Genomic DNA, 23877 nt, shown 5'->3' on the forward strand with positions numbered 1-23877 from the left:
CTGTGAAAATTTGGTTGGTAATCTTGTTTTTATAAGCAAATTTTTGTGCTTAGCAGCTCTATGAAATTGGGCTCAGATGTTTTTGCAATACAGATATCTTCTCCAGTTTGTAATGGGGATCGTTATCATGTTAAGATATCTCAGACTACATAAATCAAAACTACTCTATCTGCTACAGTTAGGGTTAGGACAGTATAGGGGTGTCGGAACAGTGGGGTGTCGGAACAGTGGGGTGTCTGAACAGTGGGGTGTCGGAACAGTGGGGTGTCGGAACAGTGGGGTGTCGGAACAGTGGGGTGTCGGGAACAGTGGGGTGTCGGAACAGTGGGGTGTCGGAACAGTGGGGTGTCAGAACAGTGGGGTGTCTGAACAGTGGGGTGTCGGAACAGTGGGGTGTCGGAACAGTGGGGTGTCGGAACAGTGGGGTGTCGGAACAGTGGGGTGTCGGAACAGTGGGGTGTCGGAACAGTGGGGTGTCGGAACAGTGGGGTGTAATCTTAGATAGCGGTTGATTGAATGAGGCTCAGTATATTTATTACTAGAGATTAGAGGTTGAGACATTTTCTGAAATTAATCAGTGGCAACAAAAATATTTTTCATACTGTTTACAGCAAGTTTATCTGATAATTGTATTCCATTTTGTTTGTATTCTTTCTTGTAATTTGAACTTGATCCAATGAAGTTACAAATGATGTATGTTAATACACACATCCATAAATATACATCCCTGTAGAGACGTTTTGTTCACCGAAATTCCCTTTGGAACATCGTTCTCTTTAGAATCTCCCTGCGGAGACCTTGCACTTCTGAAGACCCCTGGCAATCGCAACTCTCAGCCATGATAGGAAAAGTCACACTGCACACTGGGTGAATTGCTCCTCGCAGAATACGCCCATGCTTTATATTCAACCAATCGAGGGCGTGCATTTTTAACGTTTTCGTTCTCGTTATCATGGCCTGTGTGACCGGGCCTTTACTTTGACCTCGGTGAGGGCACTGTTTGAGGTTGTGACATCTAACGCAAGGTGTCCATTGTCTTGAGGTCTCTGCAAGGTTCTATAAACTTATTGCTTGTGCTTTGAAAATATTGTGATTTAAACCTGATTTTCGGTACCATGATGTCCAGAACAAAGTGAAAAATCGACATGGTTTATTTTATGTATGCACTGAAAATTGGCTGATATTCATGAATAATTGTGTATTGTACATTCTATTTATTTTTTTATAATAAACCAAGTATATCGATTATCAAATGAAACATTTGATTCATGATGCATTTCTGTCTATATAAAATCGTGTTGCCTACTTATTTATTAGAATATAATTTTGGGGATGATAACAAATTTAATCAGGGAAACATCACAAAGATATGACACAAGTTCATAACAACAACTTTTTTACAAACTACCAATTCTGTTTTATTAATTTCATAAAAATCTGTTGCAAAGACCTGAACTGTGATACATTTTTTGGGAGGTTCCATTATCTGGACTCCTACACAAGGCAGCTCCTTTTACCTAACCTTGATCAAGAGATGTTCAAACAGTTTTGTCTGTCCTGAAATACCATCCATCAAGATGCCAAGTGAGCAGAGGCCCGCAAGGGTGCGGGGAAGCAACACCCCACATTTTTTAGATAGGGGGTGCTGGAATATAACTAAGCACCACGTACTTGTGATTCACCCTTTCAAGACCAACAAACTTGCAGGCTCTATGCTCTGTTTTTTGAAGGTCGAAAGGCGCCAATGCATTTTCTTGTTGGGTTAAAGGACATTTCGTTGAGTAAATTATACCAAATATTAACGGAACATTTCATGGGGCACCAAGGCACTGACCAGGGGCAACAAAGGGCATTGCCTCTCATTTCTCTGTGAGTGTGTCACTGCGCATGTACGTTGCTGGTCAGTTGTCAATCACAGGTCAACTAAATGTGTGCACTTGAACTTGCTCCCAGTCACAACAAGAGTAGACTGTACTCGGCAATCTCATAGGTTAAAGTTTTGGTGGTGTTTTGTCCGTCCTCAGCGTTGTTGTAAGGCAGTTTCTTGTAGACCTTGATCGATGAGTTTAAGATCTACAAGGTCGCTCTTGATGGTAGCGATGAGGTGACTCAAACCTTCTTGCTGGTGTTTCAGGTGCTGCAACAAAAACAGAAATTAATATTAGTGATTTATTGTTTGAACTACATGTAGATAAGGGAATAGAAGGGTAGCGACGAGTTCTTCAACGGCTGTTTAGAACCGGCAGGGTCGTTGCCGTGTGATTATCGCACGGCAACAACCTTGCAAGGTTTTAAACGGCCATTTAACAACGAGTCACTACTCTTTTATTCCCATTCATAAATGCATTTTGGTTAAAAGGCGTGATAAAGTAAGACACTGTGCGTATAACTGGTTATAAACAGAGCTCCAGCTGGTCATTATCAACCGTTTAAACACCCCCATGTGACGCTCTCTCCACCAATAGGAATAGCGAAACTGTCTGGTATTTATGAATGTGAGTTTAAAAGTATAGGTTTGATAATCACTCTTAAAATTAAGAGTGGTTAGAAACCTACAGCAGCTATCGATAGTTTAAAGGTATACGTTTGGTAATCACTCTTAAAATTAAGAGTGGTTAGAAATCTACAGCAGCTATCGATAGTTTAAAGGTATACGTTTGGTAATCACTCTTAAAATTAAGAGTGGTTAGAAATCTACAGCAGCTATCGATAGTATATAAAGCAATTTTGGGGAAACTTTCACTTCAAGGTAAACTTGAATCTCAGACTGCAGTAATACTTCTCAGATTGTGTATTCCTATTAGGGGTTACTCTCACTGCATGGACCTCTCCAGATTTTCAGCGATATTTAAAAAGCGCAAAATTTAATTTAATAGTTTGTATACATCTACACTTAGAATTAAAACACTTTAACATTTCCAGAAAATTAAGGTCCACTTTGCCTTCAAACAAAGCTGTAACAAAACATGGAGTATCCTTTTATTCAATGAGTCAGTGAACTGACCTGTCTAATTTCCTGCTGCATTTCACTGGCTATCGTGTGCTGCTCAGACCCACGTCCGCCAGGTAGGTGACTGTGGAGCCTAATCTGTGACATCATTTCATTCAGTCGTCCCTGGGAGAGAAGACAACAAATTTCAATACCCTTTTTCAGATCCAGAGGCATTTTGGCAATACAGTGTTGCAGGCTTCCTGGGTCAAAGTTCATAAAGCTGTTTAGCAGAAAAATACAGCTTGACAAATTTCTTTACTAAGCAAACATCAAGTGGGACACCAGTCACAACAATGTAAACCTATTGTATTTTTGGCTGGTAACCTGTTTCTGTTACGCAATACTTTTCTCGTTTGTCGAACCATGTACTTTTTTTATTTTTAATACATTTGAAAAGAGCATAAATTTATGCTTTAAAACAGGTAAACCCTCATGCTAATACCACCTTTGGTTCAAAGTTGTGAAAGTAGAAACACCGAAATATGTGAGAGAAAGAACCTGAGAAAAAAGGGTTTAATGCCGAGTTGTTTACTGAAAATACATCAGCACATTTGCTTTCAATGCTATTTTTAACCCATTTTTAATGTTATTTATATGGAACGAAGTTGCCAATATAAAACAAGATATATTTGCCATTTAAATGTACAAAAAACATTTGGCTGGCCTGTTTTGGCTTGTTTCTCCACACTGAAATCTCTGACGAACAACTCTTAAGCACATTTATCCTGTTAAATAATGAAATTACGAAAAGCCCCCTCAACGAACCTTCATCTGTGTCGGTGCATTGACCTCTGCCTGTATACCCTCCAGCCTCGTCCGAAGCTGCTCTTCCTCCATCCCGATGGCCACGCCCGCTTTGCGTTGCGTCTCCTGCCGCACCATCACCCCAAGGACACGGTGGGACAGTTCCAGGTGTCGTCTCTTGTACTCTGCAATCTTGGCTTGAACTGTCGTCTGCTTGTGTTGTAATGTCTCCAGATCTTGACTGATCATCTGCAATGAAATAAACAACGTCACAGGGGATTTTGGGTCACTAATTGATGAATATTCAAAGAATTTGGTTACTGATTGATGAATATTCAAAAAATTGTTCACTGGTTGATGAACATTCAGACTTACGTCTAATCTGGCTTGGTGCTGTTTGGTCTGCTGCTCTTGGTTTTCCAGTCTGCTCTTTAGTGTGTGGAATCCAACCATTGGCACCGGAACCAGTCTATAATAACAAGAAAGAAGAATGCGTCATTAACATAGACTGTTCAAGTCTTCCCCACTGTTTCCTAAAAATAGTATTTAAATTGAAAACTGAATTTCCACCAACAATTAAAAATAAAATAAAAAAATCTTCAAAACTTATAATTCTTAAAAAGGCTCCAGAGATATCACTTGAAAGTAGTGTACAACATTGGTTAAATATTTGAGATGAAAACTTCATACATTTAACAGGATGTGTAAGAAAACTAAACCCTGAAATTATGAAAAAGTTGACATCAAGGTTTTCCACTCACTTTTCTGGGTCAGGATTGTCAAGTTTTGCCTGCCTCCAAAGCCTTGGATCGTATCCTAGGGAAGTAAAAATCAAAAAGAAAATACAAATTAAACAAAAACAAGGTAAGTCCTTAAAACTAACTGGCCTTGGACCTGCAATCCAATTTAAAAGTCAAGCCCTGTGTATGCACACACCTTCCCTCTGTATCATATCTCTGGAGAAGGTGCACGCAAGTGCAATTCCCGAGCGAGAGTTCATAATTCCAATTTCCATGTACAGCCACAGATCCATTTTGATTTAGACTACTCAACCTGTATACAACTTTTAGCCTACCTAGTGGTGGGGTGCCCAGGTATGTGTCTACCTGCGCCTCTGAGAGGGCAAGCTTGGGTACCATGTCGACCACACCCAGGTTGCCAAGCTGCATCTTGGTGTTGGCCTGGCTGAAGAAGCTGAAAGCTGTCGAGGCTGGAATCTTCCTGGTCAGGCCGGTGGGTGCTCGCTCCTGGATGTAGATCACCACCTCTGTCCTGGTGAAACAAAGCAGTTGTGATTTTACAAAATCCAAATTCCTTTTTTTTTCACAGAAGTTTGTCTAAAAGCTGTTAGTTTTGCATAGGGGACAAAGAATATAATTTATTTTTACCTGCACACTGATGTGTATAAAGCACAGTATACTCAGTACTTTCCAGAGAAATATCCACAGGCATCTCACTCCATTGGGAGCTGGTGTCTTAACACTAGACCACCAAGCAAGCCCGATGGCTAAGGGAAGTTTCAAATCCTAAGAATAGCAGCAGGTATTGCAACGACTAGGTAGAAGTTTGTCAACAATTTCGTTTAACTTACTTTCCGTCTGGAAGCTGTTTGACGCTTTCCACGCACACGGATAACGTCGCTTTACTCCCCAGGATTTTGAACAGCGAGTCCACCAGCTGCTGTTGCAAGCTGCGGATTTCCTCCTCCTTCTTCTTAAAGTGGAGGATGACCAAACCATCCTCATCTTTAGAGGTGGGCTTCACGCTGTACCCCACTGTCTGTCGTTATCAAAACGTAAATTGCATTACGGCATTATTACACATGTAGGTGTTTAGACAAGAGCTATCTGTGTCATTTTTGTTGTTGTGTGAAGGTCTCCCAATTCCAGGAAGGACTGACTCATTGTCAAGAGGCTAAGAAAGCACACATCATTTTTTTGTCTGGCAACTTTCATCTGCCTGTAATTGTTTTTCCAAACAGTAGACTTAATTGGATAATGCACAAATCAGTAGCGCTGCTGAAAGCCCCAGGCAGATGAACAGCTTATCCATTAAGTTTAATCATAGAGCAAGAACTCTATGGTTTAATGGACCCGAATAGTTCAATGTAAACACTCTCCCTCACAAAAAAGGATGCATAGTTTTTATGACCCAAAATTTGAATCTGAGCTGTCGCAATCCTTCTCAGACATGTTAGATTGTCTATTACTATTCTGGATTATTCCCTGTGTGGACATATTCGCCCCAGATTTTTAGCGATATAACCAAAACCGTGAAATTTTCACAGGTTAGTTTTTTGTATACATCATCATCATGTCGTTTTCAACGCCGTTGTCCAGTCCGTTCTGGGTTGGCCTACATTTGTATAGGATTAAAACAATGAAAGGTTTATAATTTTTAAAAAAAACCAAAAAACAAAGGTATCCTTTGCCTTAATGAAGCATCCTTGATTTTATTACCATAAATATATAATAACAATACCTTGAATCTGCAGAATGGATTCTCAGGTGTAAAGGGAACTGAGCTACTCTGGTTGATGTAACCCTTCCCAGTACCCCAGAATGCTTGAAGCTGGTTCCATTTGGCGATGATGGCATCCCTCTCGTCTCCGTAGATGGTCGGCATCAGCAGGGCACTTGATATACTCATTAAATCTGCTCCTACGCCTTAAAGAAGATAACAAGAAAGTCTAATCAGGGATGAGATTGGACGGATGTAAAAAATTCCAGAAATATGGCGTGGGGTCTGCGTTCTAAACCTGGAACCTCCCCGATGTCACAATTCAGGAGGTTCAAAGACTCTGTGTGCATCATCAGAAAGACAAAACTTAAGGGTTTGGACACAATGTGGACTACTTCTTTCTCTCTTTGGTGATTCTTAACTTCTTTCAGGAAATTTGTCATGCCCAAGGAGGTTTGGAGAAAATCCTGAAATCATGAAAAAAACAACTGAGAAATCACAAGTATGACTGATTTGTGTCGGAGTAAAGACAATAGGTACCTGGTTCTTGTAAATCCAAGATTGAATTTTCCTTTGACTGAGAGTGGTCGTCAAAGAATAACAAAACTGTTCTTGAATCAAACTCAACCCAGCAGCAAAGTGCAAGTTTGGTAATTTTGGTAATTTCAAATCTTTAAAGGTGTTATATTATGACTAATTCACCTCATAAAGTCATTCTTAAAGGCAGTGGACACTATTGGTAATTACTCAAAATAATTATCAGCATAAAATCTCACTTGGTAACGAGCAATGGGGAGAGGTTGGTAGTATAAAACATTGGGCTCCCTCTGAAGTGACGTAGTTTTCGAGAAAGAAGTAATTTTCCACGAATTTGATTTCAAGACCTCAAGTTCAGAATTTGAGGTCTCGAAATCAAGGGTGTTTATTTGCGTTTGTAGTTATCTCACAACTCCGACGACCAATCGATCTCAAATTTTCACAGGTTTGTTATTTTAGGTATATGTTGAGATACACTAAGTGAGAAGACTGGTCTTTGACAATTACCAATAGTGTCCACTGTCTTTAAAGGTAGGGTCAAACTTTGGTAAAGACCCCAGGGATTTTTTTTTTGTCCAAAGCCTACTTGTTGGATGGTAAGAGCAGTAAGCATCCTGGGCCCAATTTCATAGAGCTGCTCAGCACAAACATTTGCTAAGCATGACATTTCTTCCCAGATAAAAACAGGATTACCAGCCAAATTTCCATTTGTTGCATAAGTGCTTGTTACTGGTATTCAGCTTTTGTTTGCTTATCCTGAAAATCAAATGGAAATTTTGTTGTTAAACCTGTTTTTATCAAGGAAGAAATTTCATGCTAAGCAAATTTTTGTGCTTAGCAGATCTATGAAATTGGGCCCAGGTGGTAATACCTTACAGTGAGGCTGTGAAAACATTGTACCTTGCTGTTGTTGTTGTTGCTGCAGCTGTTGTTGTTGTTGTTGTTGTTGTTGTTGCTGCAGTTGTGTCGTTGTTGTACCAAAGCCTGTAGAGAGCCCGGTACCAATGCCCGTACCAAACCCACCTAACCCTGGTTGAAGGAAAGGAATTCAGATTACTCAGTGAGTATTTAATAACAAATGCATTGCATGGCTTCCGCTTGCCACCAAACATGTCAAAGTGTTGCTATATTTCAAATGGAGAACATCGAGTGACCCACGGCAGGGCTCAAATTTTACACTGGACTGCGGGTCCGTGGCATTTACACTTAAACCAATTGACTACCAAAATGGTGAGCGTGGCACAGTCGCTGCGTGTGACGTGCGGGCAAGGGGTCAATTCCCAATAATAATAATAATAATAGCCAGTTTTTATATAGCGCTGTTCACACCCCGAGGGAGTCCCAAAGCGCTTCACATTATTACCCCTGGTCACTGGGCCTTAATTCACTCCTTAAACCATCTCAGCTCCCTGGTGGGGAGCATACAGCCTGTGCAACATTAATACGCCTACTCGGCTAAATCAATCACAAGAACCATCTCTGCCCTAACAGGTACCCATTTACCCCTGGGTGGAGAGAAGCAATTATAGTTAAGTGTCTTGCTCCTCACAGGTACCCATTTACCCCTGGGTTGGAGAGAAGCAATTATAGTTAAGTGTCTTGCTCTTGGGACACAAGTGTCACGACCAGGATTCGAACCCACACTAGAATCAATGTACAGCACTAAGGTAACGACAAGCCCAACTACTGCTACATGTAGGTTCGAACAAAAGCTCTGAATTGACAGAGGTTTTAGGCTCTCTCAGAAACATTGAGCCTTCACAAGATTCTTTGTGCCACATCTGTCATTACCTGTAGATGCAACCCCCGTGGTACCCAAACCAAACCCAGTGCTGGCAGTCGTTGCTGTTCCTGTTGTTGTCCCAAACCCTCCAAAGAGAGAGGGAGCAGCCGCTGTTGTCTTGCTCGTTGTTCCAAAACCAAATGGTGTGGCTGAAAAGAAAAATACAACATTTATGCTGATTGTTGTGATTGATTATAACTTGCATTTAACGCTATATATAGCACTAAGATTCAACGTAAGATGAGCTGTCACTATCGCCATAGTGATTTGTATTGTGACACCTTCCTTGTCATCCAGGAAATTGGTTATTTATTAATCTTTTCCTTCCCATTTTTGTTCAAGTGACGACCCCATTTTTGTTTTGACACTGTTGCTGATAACAACGCAACGAGTTGACAACGGGTCCCTTTCATTTCAGTCACTTGAGCTCAGTCACACACACCCAAAATAGAAAAGACACACAACAACTTACAAGACGCAAGTGACAACCCTGGCAATCCCCACCAACCATCTTCCCCCTCCCCCACCCCCAAATAAAAGTAATCTTTCTTCACCCAAAGAGTAATAACCATATGGAACTCCCCTCCACAAGCTATAGTGAATGCCAAAACTGTCACAAGATTCAAGTCAAAACTGGATACTCACTGGAAGGAGGAAAAGATATGGATGTGGTCACAAAGGCTATGCCTAATTTAATTACATTAAACCGTAAGTAGTAAGTAGTAGTAGTATAAAATAATAATAAATAATAAATAATATCAATTATTGGGTGCGTTCGTTTAGCTTCCCTGGGTCGACCCCGGTGTGTGGCGGTTTTTTTTTCCCAGGATGAGTGTGTGCAGATAATTACCCACGTTCGTCCTGGTAAAAAAAAATGCCATGCACCGGGGTTGACCAACGGGAGCTAAATGAACGCACCCATTATATTTAAAAATAGTAATAAATAAATAATATAAATTACAAAATGCTCGGGTCAAACTCTAATTCCAAATCAAACCATGGAAGTAGCTTCGGATATGCCAGTATCATGATCTGATCATGATCAGACCCCAAACGTGCCAAAAAGTCCAACAAGTTGAACAAGAAGAAGAGTAAACATGCTTGCAATTGCATGGTATGGTAAAGACAATTCGATTTTGTTCTACATGTATTTCTACATGAAATCTGGTCATCAAAAAGACAATGATGATAGACTCACCTGTTGAAGCTGTCGCAGTAGTCCCAAACCCAAACGCAGGTTTGGAAGCTGTGGTACTTTGTCCACCAAAAGGTGTCCCAAAACCCGAAAAAGACATGTTGTTATTTGTCTCCCTTTTTGTGGTTATTCCGCACGGCAACTTCTCATGCACCGCGCCATTGACTTATTCCCAACATGGATTTTAATCACAAGAGGGCGCACTACACGACGGATGATGAGAAAAAGCAAAAGACGAGTTGCGAAAAAGGGAAGAACACCGTGCTTGAAAGTCTAAAGATGGGGGTCTTGGGTATGTGCCTAAAAATCTGTGGTTGGTTTCCAGTTCTTTTCATAAGTGCTGTTATCGTCTGGTCCTACTATGCATACGTCGTCGAATTATGTATTTGTGAGTATAACTAGCGTTATTTTTCATGACTAAACTACTTTTTTAGTTCGGCCATACTGATCCGTGAGTTTTATGTTGTATGTATGCTGTGCTTGCTGTGTGTGTACGTATTGACATACACAGTGCACACAACCTATTGTATTCGCACTAACTAATGGACCGAGACACTGGGTCGTATCCTGGTACATTGATGAATTATAAATCTTTTGACAGTTTTAAGGGCGTGCTGGATTAGAAACAAACAAACGCAGAGTAGTGTAATAACACTAGACTGACAGACTGGCTGTACTGTTAGTGTTAGTGTTACATAAGATAGTAAAGTAAAATAGATTATTAATTAATCAACTGCCATCTTTTCACTGTGTGGAGTGTGACTTAGACTCTAGAGTAAGACTTGTTCTGTTAAAATGAGTTGCACTTTCACATTGGGAAAAGTTTCCGTATGGCGCCACCACTTTTTCATTCGAAATAAAATAATATAGTATCTAATTTACCTGATTGATATATCCCTTTCTGTAAAAATGAGTGAAAAAGTGGTGGCGCCATACGAAAAGTTATCCTCACATTGTGTTGTGGTCAAAATGCCATAGGCCTAAGTATACCATGTATTACAAAATGCTAGATAATGCCACATTGTCAAAATTCATTACTAATTCCACCGTTTCCAAAAATATCAATATTAATATTAGCAGAAAACAAAACTGATTTTTAGTTTTAAAAAAATGGCAGAATTAGTCTGATCTTAAAGTGAATGCCTTGTTTTACTTGCCAATGTCAATGATGTGTTGCTTCAATCATAACTTTTAAAACTGGAGATCAAAATGCCAAATGAAGAAACTTAACAGGCCAGGTTTGGGGAGTGGTCCCACACCCCATCTGGCAATGGCATCCTGCAATTTTTAAGAAAGAAATACAAATCAGGATTTGTCTTTCATTAAAAACTATTTCCACTCCGGATTAAACCAAATTAAATATTATCCGTTAAGTCCTTTCTTTTGTTTTACACACTATTTTGGGTGGTGATTCTCAGTGGTTGAAAAGCTTTTTGGATACAAGCTAAATTTAGTTAAGTATTCAAAGAATGTGTCTTGGCAAACAACATACATGTACTGTAATCATTGCATGACTTGTTTGATTGTAAGGTTCAGGTAGGTGGGGTTACTGGCCAAGTGCTGAAAACACTTGACTTGGGCTGGCGATGGTCCAAAAACACATAATAGATAAAAACATAAATTTTAAAAAATGTGACATGTGCCTAGTAGTATTTAGACATTTTGAGGCACCTTGGAGTAAGCTCATGACTACAGTGTACGAAGTAGAGAAATCGTATTGAATGGAAATTAAATTTAACTAACTGCTGTCGACATAGGGGATAGTCTTGAAATCAAGTCGGTACTTGCGGTACAGTTACGGGGACGGTACACACACCCTCAATCCCAGTATGTGTGTGAGTCAGCCGCAATTGCCCAGGCTGCCTATGACCATTGCATGAATCAGACTGTGACTGTTGCAGTTGCATACAGTACACTGTACCAGGGCTGTATGCTTCGTTTTTGAAAGGGCAAGGGCACCAAGGCATTTTCTTCTTGGTAAAGGGCATCCTATGATGAAATTGCAAATTTGTACTGGAGCATTTCAAGGGCACCAAGGCAATTACCTTGGGGCACGGAGGCAATCGCCTTTGTTGCCTCCGTGAAGTATCAGGCCTGCTGTACCGCAGAATGTGTGTTTGTAACAGGCAGCGTTAACAACGTGTCATCACGTCTACTGTCGACATTGAACAGATTCCTAAGCTTGAGGGTTGGCTTACAAAGTTTTACATTTTCTTCATCTTTTTACACTACTTGTTACCAGGCCTGGAACGACACATTGGTCACAGTTGCCCCTGGTCTTGGTGGCCTTGGTGCCCCCTTCAATCATCAGACTTCCCACAGACTTCAAAAAAGATTTTCCTTTGCCCTTTGCAAAATTAAGTTGCCCTCTCGAAGAAGAAAATATTCCAAGCCTGTGTATTAAAGGATTTGGGTGCTTTTGTAACACACGAAAAAAAATGCCCAATAAAGAATTTGGTTACCTTTTCAAAATGTCCATAGATTTACATTAAACTTACAGGGTTTAAAGATAATGATAGTGGAAAGCTTCCCTTCAAATATTACTTACTGAGATGCTGTAGTTTTTGAGAAATGAGTAAAACAATGTAATGAAAATACGTTTGTAAATGCTTAAAATAATTTTGGTCTCATGAGACGAAAATTATTTTCATGACATTGTTGTACTCATTACCCAAAAACTACAGCACCTCAGCACGTAATATTTTCAGGGAAGCTTTCTACTATCATTATCTTCAAACTGTGTAAGTTCCATGTAAATCTGTGGACATTGTGTTTTGTGTTAGAAAGAGTACCCAGACCAGTCCCTTTAAACGTCTCTATTACATGTAGATTCAGCTGACAAAATATATACTGTATAGGCCTACTATGTACTTTGCATGATATTTAAGCATTGAAACATATTTTGTGAAGAAACAATGCATTAGCTCAGCTTCAATTTGAGATACATTGTACACTGTGCATCCGTGTAGTGGTTTAATCTGCAATCTGATACACATGTAATTGTGTATTGCCAACAACACAAGAACGGTTGCTTTGTTTTCTTTCAGAGAAGACTAATGTGATTATTGTAACTTGAGCCATTCCTCAATCTTACTGCTAATCTACCAGTAGCCATGGATTATAAACTGATGACTTGTATGCATCTTCCAACCTGAAAGTTTCATTGAAACTGAAATGAATTAGCAGAATGAGTGGGCTTTCTTGTAATAGTATACAACATGGAATTTTGTTTGTACACAATGTACATGTAGGCTAAATAAATAAATTAAAGTAAATAATGTACTTCTTTTATATAAGTAGAAATATTCACTGGTGACAACTAAAACCCCTAGGGTTTAACTTCATCCTTCCTCTAACAAATCCTACACTACATTATATTTATAGTGTATTATCATGTAAAAACTCAAAACCCAAACTGTTGGTCTCTGATTATGGTTGTTGTATGCCTTATTCCATAAAGCAATTTATAATTAGTTTAAATATTGAACACTATTGGTAATTACTCAAAATAATTATTAGCATAAAACCTTTCTTGGTAATGAGTAATGGGGAGAGTTTAATAGTAGGCCTATAAAACATTGTGAGAAATGGTTCCCTCTGAAGTAATGTAGAATTTTTTTGAGAAAGAAGTATTTTTCCACGAATATTGAGAGCTCATTTTTTTAGAATTTGAGGTCTCGAAATCAAGCATCTGAAAGCACACGACTTCGTGTGACAATGGTGTTTTTTCTTTCAATATTATCTCGCAACTTCGATACACTAACGGTGAAGGCTAGTCTTTGACAATTACCAATAGTGTCCAGTGTCTTTAAATCCAGTCCTTAGCCTAAATAAAAAATAATGAAACAAAATATATAATTTTGTATTTTGACGAGTTGGGCCGTTACTTAAATGTAAGGCATGATTGATGCCATCACTGCAATTTTTTTATAATTTAAACTTTGTTGATTTTTTCATTACAGTTATCCTGATTGACAGAAGTATACCACTGTTCCGTAAGTACATGATACACATTTCAGTTTGTCTTCAGTATTCAGCCATCAACTTTGCCATTGCAAATAATATGCAATCTTTATTGAGGTTGTTTGTCTTGTAATCTTTATACATCAGTCTCCTTTACATACATGTACATCAGTCTCCTGACGATGACTAGAGAAAGCTAGTCGAAACGTTGAGACTAATTCAAGAACTAAGTCCGCGGTAGTATAGTTAATTACGATCCTATAAGCTAAAGTAGTAGTCCCAGGCTATTTCTATACCATCCGCCCAGGTAATAGTTAATAAGCAGGACAGTTCTTTCCAGAACTGAGAAGTCTCCTGAACACCCGAGCAATCTACTCCGCGGTGGTAGTAGAATAAAGCAAGACAGTCCTCTAAGAACAAACTCTACCTGGCAAGTAGATACACACATGGTGTTACCGCAAACCAAATATATATCGTTACCTCACCACGCAATGCCTCAAATCCTATATTTATACATCCTGTTATATTGACATCCTAGAATTGGCCTCCCGTTGCCAAGCAGTCCGGAGCATTGAACTCGAGTTCTGGTTGAGTCATCAGAGTGTAGGTTCAAATCCCAGCAGAAACACTTAGTGTAGTACACTTGCATGTGTATGATTACTCACACCTGGGAGTAAATGGGTATTAGTGAGGGCAGGTTGTTGGTGTGAATGATTAGCAGCCTGTGCGCCAAGTTAGCTTCATGTACCGATGCAGGGGTACATAAAATAGTGTAGGGCACTGCATACTCCAAACAAATTAAGATGGCCTCAAAAAGGTACAATGAACAGGGGTAATACATAAAGTAGTAAAAGGGCACCTGAAATAACTGCCTGTTATTATTACTATCAATAGAACCCAGAGAATGTTGAAATTGACTGCACGCTGTATCCTTACAGTGTATTAATATCGTATGCACTAAATATTCATAGATTAAATGTTGTTGATTTCTGTCCACAGTTCTGTATTTAGTTCTGTACCATGCATTCTTGGTTATGTTTCTATGGGCATACTGGAGAGCAGTATGGACACCAGTCGCACGGGCTCCCTCAGAGGTAAGAAAGTGAAAATCAGATTTTTTTTTTTTTTTTTCTAATCTGGATTCACTTCTATGGAGCTGCTCAACATACAACAACTGTAAAGCACTATTTCAGATGAGATACAATGATTTGACAATTTCAAACTCGCATCTTTCAAGGAGAAACGACGGAAGGAAGAAATAAAGACAAACTTTGAAATGTGAAAATGTCCATACACTGATATTTATTGTTGATAAATGTGAAGTTAATTTTGTTTTTTCCTTGTCACCGTTGTGTGTACGCATTGTATACTCAGTACTTTCTGTGAAGGGGTAAATAAAATTTAAATATGATTTACAACGATGCAAACTTAATCTCATCATCATCATCATCATCATAGCCGTCCTCCCGAGGTAGATCCCGGAGATTGCTTCCCAACTATGAGTCTCCAACGGTCTCTGTTCCTTGCTAGATGTCCTGCTGCTGCCACAGACGGTATGTCAGCCTCTTCACAGAAGTGCTTGATATCTTCCAGCCATCGTTTTCCTGGTCTTCCTCTTAAAGGGTCTATGTAACTTTTGTAGGACAGAAAACACAATGTCCACAGATTTACACTAAACTTACACAGTTTGAAGGTAATGATAGTAGAAAGCTTCCCTGAAAATATTATGTGCTGAGGTGCTGTAGTTTTTGGGAAATGAGTAAAACAATGTCATGAAAATAATTATCGTCTCATGAGACAAAAATTATTTTAATCATTTACAAAAGTATTTTTATGACATTGATTTACTTATTTCACAAAAACTACAGCACCTCAGTAAGTAAAATTTGAAGGGAAGCTTTCCATTATCATTATCTTCAAACCCTGTAAGTTTAATGTAAATCTATGGACATTTTGAAAAGGCATCCAAATCCTTTAAATCTATATGTAGAATTTAATACCAATGTTCTGTAACCTCTCTCCAGTTCCAGTTAACGAGCTCTGAGCTTCAGCAGTATGAAGCTGAGGATCGAAGTGTGGAGAAGATTGAGATTCTGAAACAGATTGCCAGAGACAAGCGACTACCAGTCTTCACACGCACATACGGAGGAGGTGGGTACACCTATCACAATTTATTTTTTTCAATTTGTGTTTTGGGGTGTATGTTTTATTTTTATACGGCCATAAAGGCACCATAGGGTCGGGAGTGTTTACAAGCATTTGTTTTTTTTATGGAAAACGGCCCAAAATGAGGTAAAAATGTTCATTTGGGAGTTAAGGAGCTGGGGGACTACGTGTAGCTCACACTCACAGTCCAGGGCCCAATTTTATAGAGCTGCTAAGCACAACGATGTGCTTAGCATGACATTTCTTCCTTGATAAAAACAGGATAACCAACTAAATTTCCATGTTTCCAATTGCTTGTTACTGGTATTCAGCTGTTGTTTGCTTATCCTGAAAATCACAGGGAAATTTGGTTGGTTATCCTGTTTTTATCAAGGGAGAAATTTCATGCTAAGCAAATTTGTGTGCTTAGCAGTTCTATGAAACTGAGCCCTGGCCTTTGGAACAGTTACAGTGAAGGGGTGGGATGTTGTCTGTTGTAAAAGATATGGGAATTTTGTTACTTATGTCATTAAATTATTGTTTTTAATTAAACAAATGTTCTATTGGAAACTTAATTTCTGTACTTTTATGATGCGGACAATAAATTCTTAAATTCTTCTTTAAACCACCTTACTTCTTAATTCTTAATGGCAGCAATATTCACCACCTTACTTCTTAATTCTGCGGTTTTATTTGACACTCTTGCAAATTATGTTTCCCCTCAGGTATGAGATTCTGCGGGATTTGTAAAATCATCAAACCGGACCGATGTCACCATTGCTCAGTGTGCAACACGTAAGTACCCAATCTTAATTTCATAGGTAGATCTCTCCCTCTCCCCAACCCCTCCAGTACACTTAAAATCTTTAGACATGTTAGAAGGAGTTTGTCCCAGTGATTCTGGCATGGTCTCGCTGTTCAATGAGTTTTACAGATGGATTGCATTACGCATCATCGACCGCCATCTTTGATGTATTGACAAGGGACGAGTGCACTTTTCCCTTTTTTAATACATCAAATAATGACTCGTATTGCAGTCTATCTATTGTGGTTGCTTTGTCTCATAAAATCAATCTAACAAGCTCCATTGAGCTTGAATTAAGATTTAAGAAGTAAGTTGATTTTAAGGAGTGTCGTTTAAGACTGACATCAGGCATTATAAATATGCACTATTATGCTAATTGCAATACAACAGAGTGCATTAGAAACCTACATACACATTGTATCCATTCATTCGTAGCCAATGCTTTTTCATGATTACGAGTGCTAACGATACCTTGGTGTTAAAGGCACTGGACACTGTTGGTAATTACTCAAAATAATTGTTAGCATAAAAACTTACTTGGTATTGAGCAATGGAGAGCTGTTGATAGTATAAAATATTGTGAGAAATGGCTCCCTCTAAAGTAACTTAGTTTTTGAGAAAGAAGTAATTTCTCACTGAAATATTGGAATTGAATTTGAGACCTAGCTGCTGAGGTCTCAAAATCAAGCATCTGAAAGCAAACAACTTGTGCGACAAGGGTGTTTTTTTTCTTCCATTATTGTCCCACCACTTTGACGACCAATTGAGTTCAAATTTTCACAGGTTTGTTATTTTATGCATGATGAGATACACAAAGTGAGAAGACTGGTCTTTGAAAATTACCAAACGTGTCCCTGAGTGTCTTTAAGAGAAGACGAATAAACCCCAATGATGATATCCATTATCAGGAAGTCTTCCCCACAGTGCGGCAGATGCATCTTTGTTTGGTTACCCATGCTGAAATTAAATCTGCTCATGCATGCAGACGAAACCAGCCAACTGAGACTATCAAATTCACAATCGGTTCTTTCATGTTATTAAAGGAGTGTCAGCCCAACGGTCCCATGCATATTATGTTTTTTCCTAAAAATTGTAACAAATCTTTTTGACTGCGTGGTGGAGTAATTTTCTCAATATTTGTATAGTTAAAAGTGCAATGAATGATGTTTATTTGTTGAGAAAAATAAGTGATGACATTAGTTGAGGATAAAGCATGTTATTATTTGAGTTTTTTACACATACTAATCTTTGATAAAGCATTCATTCTAATCTTTCTTATTTTGGTTGCTGCAACCAAATTAAGCTAGACCATTCTGTGTCAAATTTACATGCGATCAAGGGTCAATATCATGGATGTTCTTTAAACTTTCTGTAAAAACAAAAACAAACAATAAAAACCTTTTTTATTCTTAGCTTGGAACACTTTCAATTGTTAGGCTGTGAAATCGCTTTCGATTCTTGGTTGTGGAACACTTTCGATTCTTGGTTGTGGAACACTTTTGCTTCTTGGTTATGGGATCCCTTTCATTTCTTGGTTGTGGAACACTTTCGGTTCGTGGCTGCATAACACTTTTAATATCTGACTGTGCTCTTTGGTTATAAGCCCATATGGTTTGATGTGGCTAGCTGCCCTTGCATGCCTGCAGCTTGAACACGCTGTAGCCACACCCTTCGCAAATTCGGCTTCTCATTTGCATAGGATGATTGGCCCCCCAAATTTTGTCAAAATAAAACCTCAAGTCTGGTAATCGTGCTCCCGAAAATATAAAGAAAGAGTTAGTTTTTCAGATGGAAAGCTTTCTTGGGGGTGGTTTGGTTTTGGTATGGACTCCATAAAGGGGCATACAGGGAGTCTTTGGTTGGGGAAGGAGTGGGGACAGATGTTATTTGCCAAACAGTTTGCACAGATACAGGTTCATACAGTACCAATTTGTATATAAAATATGTGTTTGCTTTTTCTGGCCAATTTCTTTTTTGACTTGCTGTTACCGAATTGTCCCCACTAGTTTGCTCAGAATTTGAAGGGCAGTTGATCAACCCCCCTTGCACCCTTGGTCATACATGTTTGTCTACATGGATTAATCTGTCGCCAGTGAGCATTTTAAACCTTAAAAGATTTAAATCAGTGTTTTCATAAATAATTCCCAATTTCTGTACTTTGCATTTAACAAAACTCTACAATTGAATTGTTTGTGTTCAGGTGTGTTCTCAAGATGGATCACCACTGTCCGTGGGTCAACAACTGCGTCTGTTTTAGCAACTACAAGTTCTTTGTCCTCTTCTTGTTCTACACAGTACTCTATTGTCTTTTTGTGTCGCTCAGTGTTCTACCGTTCTTCATACAGTTCTGGCAGGTAAGATGCTGAACAGGCTTTGACAAGTAGCTTAATAGATGTAGATGTAGATAGAGATTCACAGTTTGGCTTCGACCCAACCCCCCCCCCCCCTTTATTTTAAAGTGCCACAGTAAGCCAATTATATATTACCCCACCCGATTAACATGCCTGTGATTCTTGTTTTCACAGAACTTGGGAAAGTAGCAAGTAGGCCTCTACCATTATACAGTGCTAACACACATCAATATAAAGACAGCCAAAAAAGTAACTCAGCTGTTGTAAAAGCACCTATAATTTTAAAATTGTTACTCGTATGAAAATACCAGGAGACGGACAATTTATTTCCGGTGATTTTGACACATTGTTTGTAAAAATTGGTTTGTAAAAAAAGTGCCCATTTCCATTGTTGCAGTAAACTCCTATTGACATGATCGTCTCTCCTCTGATTCAGCGTGAAGCTAATAGCGGGAATTTTCAAAAGCGGTTCTTGTCAATAGGAGTTACTGCAACAATGGAAGTTGGCACTTTTCACCTGTAAGCACTTACTGCGACAACAATACTCGACTGATTATAACAAACGAGGTGTCAAAATCACCGTAATTAAATTTTCCGTCTCCTGGTATTTTTATTTTCAGAATACGAGTAACAAGTTTAAAATTACAGGTGCTTTTACAACAGCCGATTTACTTGTTTTGCTGTCTTTATATGGGTAAAAACCAAAATGACATTCGTTATAAATCCCTGATGCAAATGTATAAAATGTATAAACTTATCCAACACAGAATATCCTGGACCGGGTCGTAGGTGGCTTCAACGTCATGTTCTTGTTTATAGTTTCCCTGGTGTTCAGCCTCAGTGTGACGGTCCTCTGCATAGTGCACACACGCCTCGTTGCCAACAACTGGTCCACCCTAGGTAGGGAGGCGTTTGAACCTTAAGCTCCGCCTCCGCTCGGGTGTCTTGAAAACATTTGTGCCAATTATGTCTATAGTGGGTCTCTTCTGTTTTTTATATGAATTTTGAATGTTTAAATTGCATTGAGAATTTCAGAATGTTTATTTTGACATGTTCGGTTCAAATGAGCTTAATTGGTTTAAAATCTGCATTTTGCTGTTGAAATCTGTCCACAAAATCTATAAGATGTTCTTTATGTATGCTTAGTTTAACATCCCTCAGACTCTTTCTGCCTAACCCCCAACTTGCAATCATTACCCCCATTGCTTTGTTGTTCTCCTTGACTAGTCTCCCATCATTTGTCCACCTATTAATCCTACATACCTGTCAAAAAAGCCTCCCCTTCCCCTACCATGTACATAATGCTTTGTCACCCCTTCTCCCTTACAGCTGACCCCATTCCGGCATTCCCAAGAACCACATCCGTCTCCTTCTTTCTTTGTGAAATATTGCTTAGGTTTTGGTCTGCATCCCCACTTTCTCTTTTCTTCTCACTCATCAGTTAACTACAACCATTCTTCACCTTCTCTGAATATATCATCTTTGTCAGTTTTTCACTCCTCCTTCTTTGTTACATTTTCACACCTTCAAAATCTTCTTCAGGTGATGTCCATATCCCGGTCATATTACTCCACTGTCAGCTCTTTCAGTTTCTCACCTTCATCTTTTCAAAATAATGTTTATGTCAAAACTCTTTGGTCGTCTCTATCAGTTTCTCGCTCCTTCCCATTACAACATCTTCCAACTTCCACCTTTTCCAAACAATGGCAATTTCCCTGTCATGCCCAGTCGTGAGTCAACTCTGTACGTCTTGCATATCTCCTAAACATCTTCTTACGGCATCCTGTCTCTATCTCACTCCTACTGTCATCTCTACCAGTTTCTCACTCCTCCCCATCAATACATCGTCCCAATTCCATCTTATCCAAACGATTTCAATTGTTCTCTGTCACATCCACTCCATGGCCCCCTCTGATCATCTCGTAAACCTCCTTGCCATCTTCTAACAGCATCCTGTCTCTATCTCTCTTCTCCAACTGTCATCTCTATCAGTTTATCACTCCTCCACCACCACTACATCGTCAAACTTACATCTTCTCCAAACCAGGTCATCTTCTACCATCTCGCATATTTCCTAAACATCTTCTTACGACATTATGTCTCTATCTCACTCCTACTGTCATCTCTATCAGTTTCTTGCTCCTTCCCATTACAACATCGTTCCACTTCTATCTTCTCCAAACGATGCCAACTTCTCCCACCCACTCGATAGCTACCTCTGATGATCATCTTGCAAACCTCCTTGACATCTTCTTACGGCATCCTGTCTCTATCTCTCTCCTCCTTCAGGGCGAGTTGGGGGAGCAGGTGACGAGTCGATTCCAAATCGTTTTCCTGTTCTTTGCTGCGGTTATGTTTTGCTTGAGTGTGCTGATTCTGAAGGGAATGCACACGTACCTTACATTCACCAATAGAAGCACGCTCGGTAAGCCAAACTAGTTGAAAAGTGACTCTTTGGGTCAGCTCAGCTCTAAGTGTTGTTGTTTTGTAAGGTTTTTTTAAAACCCTGGGACCAATTTCATAGAGCTGCTTAAGCAGAAAATATTGCTTAAAATGTGTTTGCTAAGTAGATACAAGCAGTATACCATTCACAAGTTGGACATGTGACATGGTAGTTCGGCTGGTAAAATTGTTCTCGTAAGCATAATTTTTATTTGCTTAGCAAATTTTGATGCTGTAGCAGCTCTATAAAATTGGGCCCTGATTTGTAGAGGTACTGAGCATACTTATTTTCTAAACGCAGAAAAACAATTCTGCACATTGTATGCTGTAACAGCAATACAGTACAACCTCTAAGTTTAACCCATTGAAATATCATTTATCTGAAAACCACTGTCTATTTCCAGAACCAACACAACTCAAAAGAGAGTTACACATGGTGCTTTCCAAAAAACTCACCGGATTATACTCCCACCATGCATACATGTAGTTTCAAATCCTACTTCATAAACACTGTTATTTTTTTTCATTTTTTTTCCCACTCTTTTTTTTTGCTTCTCATAACATTTACATCAAAATATTAAAACAACCTTGACAATAATTTTAGAGCTGAGCTGACAAGTTTTACTTTGTGGTAGCAAGTAATTACTAAACATTGTTGCTTTAGTTTGCTAACACATATCTTTAGAAGTGCACTGCCCATTGGTAATACATTTAAGATGAATTACTTGATTTCTGTGGACGACAGTATTTTATATCGGGTTGGGGAAACTGGAAGTAGCAGGAGTTACTCTCCTAATATGTTTTCAAAGACATAATTGGTACGATAATTTCAAACACCCATGCCGATGACGGAGCTCTAATGGATTACCAATTTGTTTGTATTGGTTGTCATTTTGTTTGGCGCACATTTTTGTGTTTACAGGGAATGTACTGTTCGTTTCTCGAGGGTCTTTTGGCCCAAACTTTGATAACTGGTAACTCCAAAACCGAAAGCGTCAGCAAACTAACATTTTGGATTTATTCGTTTGGTATGATGGTGTATCACTCTAATTTTTTAGAAGAAGATCTGCGAACCCATGAATAACACCCCCCCCCCCCCCTCCCCTAATTTGGTACATTCTTACAGGCAGGGACTCTTAATCAACCCTGTCAATTTACAATCCAAAAATTAGTCATCCCGGGACATGGCCAAGGTTGAAGTTAATAATAGTGGCTTATTATTTATAGCGTGTAGATCCGTCACTCAGTGACGCTCAAGGCCCTTTTAGTCTACAGTATTTCCTGCAAGGTGTGTGGGACTATGTTTGAATTCTGATATTTATTTATCTTCTCATTTTACAAAGCACCATGTAATGCTTCACAAGGTGCTTTGGCAATATTATTTTAGAGGCATTTACAAACAATCAATCAATGTTTTCATGAAGAGGCACACTACCACCACATTGTCTTGTGTTAAAGGCACTGGACGATATTGGTAATTACTCAAAATAATTGCTAGCATAAAAACTTGTTTTTGGTAACAAGCAATGGAGAGCTGTTGATAGTATACAACATTGTGAGAAACGGCTTCCTCTAAAGTTATGCAGTTTTCGGGAAAGAAGTAATGTGCCACTAAAATAGTTGAATTTTGAGATTTGAGACCTCAGAATTTGATTTTTTAGGTCCCGAAATCAAGCATCTGCAAGCACATAGGGTGTTTTTTCTTCCATTATTATCTCGCAACTCCAATGACCAATTTGTTTAGATACACCAAGTGAGACTGGTCTTGTTTAGATGATCTTCCCATCAAGGGAACTCGGGAAACTCCCACAAGGGGATACAAATACCAAGCTGGCAACAGCCAATCTTGCTCATACAAACATTGGTTTAACGTCTGTTATTATGAATTGCACAAATCAAGAAATTGTGATTCAGTAACTAGACGACAATATTTATTCTAGTCATTGTGAAAATCAGAGGTTAGCTGGGGGATTCAAACTCACAACCTTGTGATTGCAAGTCCTGCAGTCTAACCACTTGACCACGACAATTACCAAAGGTGTTCAGTGTCTTTAAGTGTAGGGCGTCCCTAGCAACAGTCGTAGCCATAGCTGTAGCAGCCAATAAGCCATTTTGAGGTATGGTGGACTAGTAATACACTAGGAGGTTTGGGTAAATTTTTCTGTATGCACCATAGAAATATATATAAGAACTAGAGGGCGCACTGGTAATGCTTCTTGCACAAACGCGACGGGATCGCAAGGAGACACGCGCGCCATTTTGCACGCGCGTTGAATATGAAAAATACGTTGGAGTTTGTGTTTATTGAACGCTGACGCTATGTTGTTTTGTCAACTTACAAAATGGCCGCACAAACACACGCTAAGCAATGCCTGTTTGTTCAACTTAGAAAATGGCCGCCTGCGCGCATACGGGGCGCGTATATAGGCCAGTGCGCCCTCTAGTTCTTATATATAACTC

General features: G+C 39.2%; 2 protein-coding genes across 3 annotated transcripts in view; one reads left to right on the plus strand and one right to left on the minus strand.

Moving 5' to 3' along the window:
* Positions 1-9891, minus strand: LOC117293376 (nuclear pore complex protein Nup54-like). The gene is made up of 11 exons (XM_033775675.1): positions 9715-9891; positions 8525-8665; positions 7634-7762; positions 6218-6402; positions 5328-5515; positions 4812-5008; positions 4498-4552; positions 4112-4205; positions 3758-3985; positions 3005-3115; positions 1-2137 (listed from the first exon to the last, which is right to left on the minus strand). The coding sequence occupies exons 1-11, from the start codon at positions 9809-9811 to the stop codon at positions 2021-2023; spliced, it is 1542 nt and encodes a 513-aa protein (XP_033631566.1). The 5' UTR covers positions 9812-9891; the 3' UTR covers positions 1-2020.
* Positions 9843-23877, plus strand: part of LOC117293377 (palmitoyltransferase ZDHHC15B-like) — an 18447-nt gene continuing 4412 nt past the window's right edge. Inside the window, exons 1-7 of one of the 2 annotated variants that reach the window (XM_033775677.1) lie at positions 9843-10099; positions 13674-13706; positions 14674-14768; positions 15699-15825; positions 16545-16614; positions 18825-18978; positions 19743-19875. In XM_033775677.1, the coding sequence (XP_033631568.1) occupies positions 9889-10099; positions 13674-13706; positions 14674-14768; positions 15699-15825; positions 16545-16614; positions 18825-18978; positions 19743-19875 (823 nt within the window). In that variant the 5' untranslated portion in view covers positions 9843-9888. Of the gene's footprint in view, positions 10100-13673; positions 13707-14673; positions 14769-15698; positions 15826-16544; positions 16615-18824; positions 18979-19742; positions 19876-21264; positions 21401-23877 lie in introns of both variants that reach the window. The other variant, XM_033775676.1, reaches the window with a different exon arrangement.

Source organism: Asterias rubens, chromosome 8, assembly GCF_902459465.1.
Source record: "Asterias rubens chromosome 8, eAstRub1.3, whole genome shotgun sequence".
NCBI classification, from domain to species: Eukaryota; Metazoa; Echinodermata; class Asteroidea; order Forcipulatida; family Asteriidae; genus Asterias; species Asterias rubens.

What these genes read in the sequence shown, in the direction of transcription:
- LOC117293376 (XM_033775675.1), bottom strand. Translation starts at nt 9,811, where the DNA reads ATGTCTTTTTCGGGTTTTGGGACACCTTTTGGTGGACAAAGTACCACA. An exon ending in AAACAGCTTCCAGACGGAAA is followed by an intron (nt 5,009 to 5,327) that starts GTAAGTTAAACG and finishes TTGTTTCACCAG; the next exon opens with GACAGAGGTGGTGATCTACA. An exon ending in CCTGGGCACCCCACCACTAG is followed by an intron (nt 4,553 to 4,811) that starts GTAGGCTAAAAG and finishes TTACTTCCCTAG; the next exon opens with GATACGATCCAAGGCTTTGG.